The sequence below is a fragment of the Apis mellifera genome, linkage group LG9 (assembly GCF_003254395.2).
Source record: "Apis mellifera strain DH4 linkage group LG9, Amel_HAv3.1, whole genome shotgun sequence".
Classification (NCBI taxonomy): domain Eukaryota; kingdom Metazoa; phylum Arthropoda; class Insecta; order Hymenoptera; family Apidae; genus Apis; species Apis mellifera.
The window spans coordinates 6078597-6088558 of NC_037646.1; the positions used below are offsets into that span (position 1 = coordinate 6078597).

The 9962-nt window shown below is 29.2% G+C and overlaps 3 protein-coding genes across 3 annotated transcripts; 1 reads left to right on the plus strand and 2 right to left on the minus strand.

Annotated features, from left to right (window-relative positions):
• Nucleotides 1-22: 22 nt before the first annotated feature.
• Nucleotides 23-5524, minus strand: LOC724395 (mucin-3A). The gene is made up of 2 exons (XM_026442955.1): nucleotides 4483-5524; nucleotides 23-4326 (listed from the first exon to the last, which is right to left on the minus strand). Exons 1-2 carry the CDS (start codon nucleotides 5522-5524, stop codon nucleotides 38-40), a joined length of 5331 nt encoding a protein of 1776 aa, XP_026298740.1. The 3' UTR covers nucleotides 23-37.
• Nucleotides 5525-6439: 915 nt separating this feature from the next.
• Nucleotides 6440-7831, minus strand: LOC552462 (TM2 domain-containing protein CG10795). Its single transcript, XM_006561595.3, has 3 exons — nucleotides 7507-7831; nucleotides 7201-7282; nucleotides 6440-6984 (listed from the first exon to the last, which is right to left on the minus strand). Exons 1-3 carry the CDS (start codon nucleotides 7706-7708, stop codon nucleotides 6708-6710), a joined length of 561 nt encoding a protein of 186 aa, XP_006561658.1. The 5' UTR covers nucleotides 7709-7831; the 3' UTR covers nucleotides 6440-6707.
• A 258-nt stretch (nucleotides 7832-8089) lies between these two features.
• LOC102655945 (myb/SANT-like DNA-binding domain-containing protein 3) lies at nucleotides 8090-9651 on the plus strand. Its single transcript, XM_006561596.3, has 3 exons — nucleotides 8090-8577; nucleotides 8810-9036; nucleotides 9168-9651. The coding sequence occupies exons 1-3, from the start codon at nucleotides 8309-8311 to the stop codon at nucleotides 9566-9568; spliced, it is 897 nt and encodes a 298-aa protein (XP_006561659.1). The 5' UTR covers nucleotides 8090-8308; the 3' UTR covers nucleotides 9569-9651.
• Nucleotides 9652-9962: the final 311 nt, after the last annotated feature.

The window sequence follows — 9962 nt, forward strand, 5'->3', positions numbered from 1 at the left end:
TGCATTTTCACTAATATTTATAATTTATATATATTTTTCAGTGAAATATCTTTATTAACGTATTTTTCAAATAGCATTCAAATTTATCAACGAAATTTAACACTGCTGACGTAATGGGTAATATGAAATTTTTTGATATCGTCTTTCCGGAGTATATGCGTTTCCATAAAGAATCTTCTTCTTCTTCAAAAATTTTATTTTGCTTATTTGCGTTTTTTTTATCTGAAACCAGAGAATGTGATTGCATATGAAATGGATCTGAATATTTTTCATTACTGGGATTTAATTTGGTTGATTGTGTAGTAGTTTCTGCTGACATATGATTTTTACATTTAGCAATCAAATCTCGAAAACTAGTTGTTAATTTATTCGTTTGTGAAATCGATTTATCAGTTTCACTTATATCTGTATCAGAAGAAAGAGTCAATTTTTCATTTCCAATATTATCTAATTTTTTATTAATAGAAATTGTTGTATATTTTGTATTTATTTCTGTGGGAGAATTTGTTTTCATATTAAACTCTATCGATGGTGTATTATTTTCTTCATTTTTATTTAAAGCAATTCTGTCTGTAATTGGTATTGAAGTAGGTTCTTCAACTTTGTTTTCAGATATCATACTAGAATAACTTGCTGGATTAACAGAAATTGGGGATACATAACTCTGAAAATTGTTATTAATATTTTCTGATATCGATGATGATTCCATTGCATCTGTAACACTTTCAGCGAATATGTTATTTTCAGTTCTATCATTATTTGATATTTTCATAAATGTTTCTTCTCCATTTGTAACAATATTTTCTAAACTAGGAGTAGTAATTTCCATTGACGGATCACTTACATTTATGACTGTATCGTTTTCTTTGATACTAGTTAAAGTATTGAAAGGAATTTCTGAAACGGTATCAGAACTTTCGGATTCGAAAGTTGAATATTCAGTAACTTTTATTGTTGTTACAATACTGTGTTCTATTTCTGTATTGGGTATACCAGTAACAAGTATTTCTGATAATGGATCATTTAAATTTATATCTATTTTTTTTTTATTTTCAACTTCAGAATCGTTATTTGTCATTATTGATATAAAATCAGAATTCTCTTTTTCAATAGATTTATTGGATTTTATTGTCACTGGTGTGCTATTTGGTATTTCTATATTATGTTCTCCAGTATTAAGAATTCCTGAAAGTGGATCATTTGAAGTTATTTCTGATTCTGTCTGTTGTATATCAGGATTGCTATTAGTTATTCTATCAGTTGTTGATGATAATGAATCGATAATTTCTTTTTCAGTAGCTGGTTCATTCAAATCTTCTGTGGCTGGTGTACTATATGGTATTTCTATATTTGGTTGTGTAATATTAGGAATTTCTGAAGATGGATCATTTGAAGTTATTTCTGATTCTGTCTGTTGTATATCAGGATTGCTATTAGTTATTGTATCAGTTGTTGATGGTAATAAATCGATAATTTCTTTTTCAGTAGTTGGTTCATTCAAATCTTCTGTGGCTGGTGTACTATATGGTATATCTATATTTGGTTGTGTAATATTAGGAATTTCTGAAGATGGATCATTTGAAGTTATTTCTAATTCCGTATGTTCTTCTACATCAGGATTACTATTAATTATTGTATCAGTTGTTGATGATAATAAATCAATAATTTCTTTTTCAGTAACTGATTCATTCAAGTCTTCTGTGACTGGTGTACTATTTGGTATTTCTATATTTGGTTGTGTAGTATTAAGAAATTCTGGATCATTTAAATTTATTTCTGGTTTTTCTACATCAGGATTGTCATTAATTGTTGCTGATGATAAATCTATAATTTCTTTTTCAGTAGCTGGTTCATTCAAATCTTCTGTGGCTGGTATACTATATGGTATTTCTATATTTGGTTGTGTAATATTAGGAATTTCTGAAGATGGATCATTTGAAGTTACTTCTGATTCCGTATGTTCTTCTACATCAGGATTGCTATTAGTTATTTTATCAGTTGTTGATGGTAATAAATCGATAATTTCTTTTTCAGTAGTTGATTCATTCAAATCTTCTGTGGCTGGTGTACTATATGGTATGTCTAAATTTGGTTGTGTAATATTAGGAATTTCTGAAGATGGATTATTTGAAGTTATTTCTGATTCTGTCCGTTGTATATCAGGATTGCTATTAGTTATTGTATCAGTTGTTGATGGTAATAAATCGATAATTTCTTTTTCAGTAGTTGGTTCATTCAAGTCTTCTGTGGCTGATGTACTATATGGTATTTCTATATTTGGTTCTGTAATATTAGGAATTTCTGAAGATGGATCATTTGAAGTTATTTCTGTCTGTTGTATATCAGGACTATTATTAATTATTGTATCAGTTGTTGATGATAATAAATCTATAATTTCTTTTTCAGTAGCTGGTTCATTCAAATCTTCTGTGGCTGGTGTACTATATGGTATATCTATATTTGGTTGTGTAATATTAGGAATTTCTGAAGATGGATCATTTGAAGTTATTTCTGATTCCGTATGTTCTTCTACATCAGGATTGCTATTAGTTATTTTATCAGTTGTTGATGGTAATAAATCGATAATTTCTTTTTCAGTAGTTGATTCATTCAAATCTTCTGTGGCTGGTGTACTATATGGTATATCTAAATTTGGTTGTGTAATATTAGGAATTTCTGAAGATGGATTATTTGAAGTTATTTCTGATTCTGTCCGTTGTATATCAGGATTGCTATAAGTTATTGTATCAGTTGTTGATGGTAATAAATCGATAATTTCTTTTTCAGTAGTTGGTTCATTCAAGTCTTCTGGGACTGCTGTACTATATGGTATTTCTATATTTGGTTGTGTAATATTAGGAATTTCTGAAGATGGATTATTTGAAGTTATTTCTGATTCCGTATGTTCTTCTACATCAGGATTGCTATTAGTTATTTTATCAGTTGTTGATGGTAATAAATCGATAATTTCTTTTTCAGTAGTTGATTCATTCAAATCTTCTGTGGCTGGTGTACTATATGGTATGTCTAAATTTGGTTGTGTAATATTAGAAATTTCTGAAGATGGATTATTTGAAGTTATTTCTGATTCTGTCCGTTGTATATCAGGATTGCTATAAGTTATTGCTATAAGTATTGTATCAGTTGTTGATGGTAATAAATCGATAATTTCTTTTTCAGTAGTTGGTTCATTCAAGTCTTCTGGGATTGCTGTACTATATGGTATTTCTATATTTGGTTGTGTAATATTAGGAATTTCTGAAGATGGATCATTTGAAGTTATTTCTGATTCCGTATGTTCTTCTACATCAGGATTGCTATTAGTTATTGTATCAGTTGTTGATGGTAATAAATCGATAATTTCTTTTTCAGTAGCTAATGGTTCATTCATGTATTCTGTGGCTGGTGTGTTATTTGGTATTTCTATATTTGGTTGTGTAGTATTAAGAAATTCTGGATCATTTAAATTTATTTCTGGTTTTTCTACATCAGGATTGTCATTAATTGTTGCTGGTGGTAAATCAATAATTTCTTTTTCAGTAGCTAATAGTTCATTTAAGTCTTCTGTGACTGGTGTGCTATTTGATATTTCTATATTTGGTTGTGTAGTATTAAGAAATTCTGGATCATTTAAATTTATTTCTGGTTTTTCTACATCAGGATTGTCATTAATTGTTGGTGGTAAATCAATAATTTCTTTTTCAGTAGCTAATAGTTCATTTAAGTCTTCTGTGACTGGTGTGCTATTTGGTATTTCTATATTTGGTTGTGTAGCATTAAGAAATTCTGGATCATTTAAATTTATTTCTGGTTTTTCTACATCAGGATTGTCATTAATTGCTGGTGGTAAATCAATAATTTCTTTTTCAGTAGCTAATAGTTCATTTAAGTCTTCTGTGACTGGTGTGCTATTTGGTATTTCTATATTTGGTTGTGTAGCATTAAGAAATTCTGGATCATTTAAATTTATTTCTGGTTTTTCTACATCAGTATTGTCATTAATTGTTGCTGATGATAAATCGATAATTTCTTTTTCAGTAGTTGGTTCATTCAAGTCTTCTGTGACTGGTGTACTATTTGGTATTTTTATATTTGGTTGTGTAATATTAGGAATTTCTGAAGGTGGATCATTTGAATTTATTTTTGTATATTCTTCTTCATCAAGATTGCTTTTAATTGTTATTGATGGCAAATCGGTAATCTCTTCGTCAATAGTTAATGGTTCATTCAAGTCGTCTGTGACTGGTGTAGTATTTGGTATTTCTATATTTGGTGTAATATTAATAAATTCAGATGATGGGTCATTTAAATTTATTTCTGGTTCTTCTACATCAGAATTATTATTATTATTTTTTTTTGCTGATGGTAAATCGATAATTTCTTTTTCAGTATTTAATGGTTCAGCCAATTCTTTTGTTGCTGATGTATTATGTGATACGTACCAATGATGAGTTGCATCATTAAATTCTGCCGTTGTTGTACTATGTTGATTTTCGAAATTAGGCAACTCGTTTGGAGGAGTTTTTATTTCTATGTCTGGTTGTGTTTCAGATCCTGTTCCTGTAGAAATTGTGTCATTTAAAATTGTTGGTTCAGTGGAAAAAGTTTTCATTGCATCAGTTGATTGTACGTTATCGTTATCTGTTTTTCCATTATGTTCTTGTTTGTAAGATTCTTTTGAAGTTGATGATTCTAGATTCTCTTCTCCATTCTTTTTTATTTCTGTAGACAAATTTTGCTCTGTCGTATACGTGATTTCTTCGTTAGCTGGCGAATATATCGCAGTTGTATATATTTCGGAAGCGATAGTGTTTGTAGAATGTGATGTTTCCGAAGCACGTTCGATCGTGGTTGTAAAATTCCTATCGCTGGGTTCCGTAAATTTAGATATAGACGGCTTGTTATAAGAAGTAGTTGTCGATTTAATTTCATCATTGTTATAATTCCTCTCAGTAGTTATAGTTTCCTCATCATTCGTAAATATCGTTTCACACGTTAATGATTTCTCCTTTTGGTCCATTGGTCTTAAAAACATATTTGCTTCTTCTAGAGTCATTTCTTCTTTCTCACTGCTAAATAAACACGTGGAAGATAATCTTGATTCTTTGCAAGTTTTCGAGGGTTTACACATTTCTGTCTTTGTGTCAAAGGCCATATTTCTTGGACATATATAAAAGTTTTGTTTCATTCGATGACCATAAGCTGTACAAGTATAGAATTGATGACAATCATTAGGAATTGGAAATACACCTACTCTTTCACAACTGTTGGAATTGGTTTTATTAGGAATGTTTTTTCCATGATATATCAAAGTGCATTTTTGTAAATGAACTTCGAAGTGCTTGTTTTGAGAACATTGTGCCAGAATGGTTTTATTCCTCTTACAGATGTAATAATATCTTGGATTGTAACAGTGTGGCTTTAACACATTTGTTCCGCAAGATGTGTTATTTATGTAAAGCGCTTTACCACCACCGAGTACATTCAAACAAAAACCTTTTTCTTTGTCGAAATATTGGTTCATCTTGCAAGGTGGAAAATGGACTAAGGTCCTGGGATATCTGTGCACTCCATAATTTGTGACATCATCAACGTCCTGCAGATAATTAATTCATTTATACAAGATTATGTATCTAAAATTTTGAAGATTTATTGTTGAATTATTGTTTTAAAAAATTTTTATTAGAAAAGATGAATTTATGAAATATTTGATAATTATATATTTTTTATTTTATATTTATTGATTTTTCTTTTAATGATATTATTTATTTATAAAAAAGAGCAGTTTAAATAAGTTAAATGAAAAATATTCAATTTATATAAGTAAAATAATTATATTAAATTTATTAATTCTAATTCTAATTTATTATTTTTTTAAATAACAAATATGAAAAAATAATTTATAAACTTTTATTCTTATTTATTTATCAAAGTAGATGAAATTAAAATAGTAAAGTGATAAAAAACTCACAGTTAGTTTATTCACTGGTTGACTAACTACAATTAGGATGAGAAATTGAAATAACAAAATTATAATAAAACTTTTCATATTCGATGATGCTACATTAATCGAATTGAAGTTTTTTTTTTCACTTTTCTGATCAGAGAACACAAACTTTTACCACTGCCGTTGCTGAAAGTTTTCTGAATATCAAGGTAACGCGTTCCAGTACTTTTATATCAAAGACGTGCTAGATAATAATTAAATTGCGATAATAGCGATTAACGTCATTTTTGACAATACAAAAAGTGCGTAATCAAGTTTATATTTTGTTCTCTTAATTATGATTGTTTAATTATGTTTAAATATATATCGGTAAGCACGTAATTAGGTAAAAATTAAACTTTCTGATACGCAGTAATAATAAAAAAAAAAAAATGCAATGACTATAAATTTAAAAATATATAAAAATCTGTGAGGAAGGGAAGGAAGGAACACTTACAAATAAAAACAAATATTTATTACACGACTATACTGGCAATAGGTAATAAGTCAGTAACAAATCTGTATATACAATATTTCGTTGAAATACATATCTACAAGATGATTCTCTTCTGTTTGTCCATTAAAATAGCGTACACATAATTTTCTCCCAAGTTTGCTGAAATAGGACTCGATTCTAGGATTGCATATCGTTGTTCGTGATTAAAGCAGGGGCTGTACAATTTTTAGATTGATCATCATTATTTCTGTATGTAGAAATTGTTCAACAATCGTATTGTGGCACTCTGTATGTAAAGTTATTACTTGTCACAATGTGAATTCCTGCACCATAATATGGCATCACATAATGCGAACCATCTGCAGGTCCTACAATTTGTGTTGCAATAAGTATTACATCGGCAAATTGACCAAGAAAGAGAAATCCCAAAGTGCTCAGCTTAAGCAAGCCCAATGCTGGATACCCTAGATAAAATCTATCTGCCCCAAACATGCCAAGAAATATAGAGAGTAACAATGATGTTTCGAAGGAATATCCATTTCTGTAAATATTAATAAAAAAAGAAATTTTATTTATTGTATGTTTCGTTTACTTTAGTATATATGCTTAAATTTTAAATACAATTGTTTATATATACATTTTTAAATTATATATTCTGATGTTTATAAACATCTTGGATATTGCAAATATTTTTTTCATTTTGTTTGAAACATTTAAATTTTAATTTGATAAACAAATTATTCTTATGTATACTTACGTCCATTTACAAGGAATATCCTTCTTAAACGTATTATTTTTTGTTTCTGTACAAATGAGGCCATCCGCAGCCAGACACAACACTAACAACAAGATAATGAACATGTAATTTCAAATTTCACGTATATAAAATTATACTCGTTACAAAACTAAGGAAGATAATAAATATTTAAATATCAATAAATAAAATAAAATAGAAAAGAATTAAATTATCAGTGAAAATGCACATTTTTTTAGTTTTAGATATAGGTTATGTCAAACTTTTTCCGATTTACAAATAATGAAAAGACATAAGAATTTTACGTACCTTTGGCTTTATTTTCCTTCGTACATCCTTTTGGTTGTTGCGTTTTTGGATCTATGAAATCATAATCGGGATGAGGACAGATGTATTGTCCCATTCGTAGGTTACTGCAGTCGATTTCGTACGTGTAATCCACACCATTGCTCAGCGGTATCGAAAGAAGAAGCAAAAGGAGTCCGCTAAGGAATTGCATCAGATGGAACATGCCGTTTCATTTTATAACAATTACTACGGATATCCACACTGTCACTGGATCCACTGTCTCCTGTAGTTTCGTGACATCCTGTGCATGTTTGTATTTTGAAAGCACTGCCATTAAACCGATTTTACTCTGGCGCCAACTACTTGGAATATTCACGAACTATATTTTATTTTCTTTGGCGCCAGTTTATCCGTTAACGTCAAATACATCACATCAACGAGTGAAATATTTTAAAAATATATAATAAATTGGAATTTCAACGCTTCAATTATATCAGTTAAGTATCTCATCAAACAGACAATTATTTATATTAAATAATATAATGCCTTTCGTCGAAATTCTAATTCGATTAGATATAATATATTAAAATAAAATATATTAATGGATATACATTAATGGTTAATGTATATACCATAGACAAGTTCCAAGCTCTACAATGAACAATATTTCATCTCATGATTTTATTCTTAATTGTTGTATCGAAACTATTACAATGCATTGATTATAAGAAAAACTTGTACAAGATTGCATTAAGTTACGTTGGTGGGAAGAAACAAACAGTGGAAGACCGACGTGATAGTTGAGCATTTTTTCTGTGCTAAAATGGCTTCTTCGTCGTTGAAAAGCACTCGGAAAACTTATAGCTTCGAGGAACGAGAAATTTTGATAACCTTGATAAATAAGTACGAAGATATCGAAGATAAAAGGTCCGATCCAATATCGATGTATAAACGAAAATCAGCATGGTCTCAATTGGCCAACGAATACAATTCAATGGTAGGTCCACAAGGAATACGTTCAGCTGTACAGTTAAGACGCTGTTGGGAAAACATGAAAGCATGTAAACGAAATCGCGAAGAGAAGAAATTGCGGTAAATATAATACATTCACGGTATTATTTTTTTCGTGCATATCGTTTTATAAAAGCGCGGGAATATTCGACTACTTGTACTATGTATAAAGTATTTCATTATTGTTCTTTTTATTTTTTTTTTTTTTAATTTAAATAATTATTTTTATATAAATTTGTATTCTTATTTTTATTAAATCAATTATTAATATTATTAAAAATATGAAATAAATATTTTTCATTAATTTTTTCAGCGGTGTTTCAAAAAATTTTTGTCATCTGTCCAAAGATCACACACGGTCAAAAAGTTGGGAAAATAGAAATTCTATACCGGATGTTCCCATTCCTACCGGAACTATAGGTTTACCGCCAAATGTTATGTTTGAACCAAAGGAATCTGAACCATTTACGTTGCAAACTGTGTGTACTATAAAACCTTCGAAACAAATCTCGAAAGAGGAAAATAATTGTAAAGATACAGGTTATACTCTCACCATTTTCTTTTTTTTTTTTTTCCATAATTCGGATTTTCCTACTAAATAAAAAGGATATACCATTAAATAAAAGTATGATATTTCTTTAAATACATATACAATTCCTTTATTACCTCAGATTCCATCAGCAGTAAAATCGATTCGAATTCGTTATCATACGGTCCAGTGACTGACTGTTTCGACAAATCTAAAAAAGATTTGGAGTCACCTGTGCCGGAACAATTAGACAAAGATGAAACGGTGGAGAAAAATCGACTTATTTTCAAGTCAAATGCAACACAAACGATGTTTTCCCCTTCAATTGTTCACGAACAGCCCCGAAGGACGAAAAGATCCCTTCACAAAGAGGAAGAGTTACACGTATTGGCTTTATCGGAGGCACAGATGAAAGTTGATATCGCTGCTATGTTAAAAGAGGAGGCCAGGATCAAATTAGAAGAGGCCCACTATCGTAAAGAAGAGGCTAGGCTAAGGATGCTTCTTTTTACTTATAAGTTAGATAGGATAAAGGAAGATTGACCGAAGAGAATAAAATGAATATATTCATGATGGCTTCGTGCGATGTCTTTATTCATTTTATTTTATAGGAATAAAAAAACAGGAGATTACCTTAGACTAAATATAAATGAACGATATTCTATTTATGTATATCTGTTTATTATTTCGAATTTCTTTCTAACTACAATTGAAATCATAATAAATAAAAGCTCGTAATGCTAGTTACTTATGATTCCATAATAGGTAATGTTTTTTAAATAATCGAACGAGGATTTTCTTTTCAATCCTTGTTTCGATGCTTTTTTTTAGGCTATTTCGTATAAAAGCTATAAATAGTCTCATTTTATCATGCTAATTTAAAAACTGAATATATAATAGTTGAAAATAATAGAAAAATAATATCGTATTGTAAAAA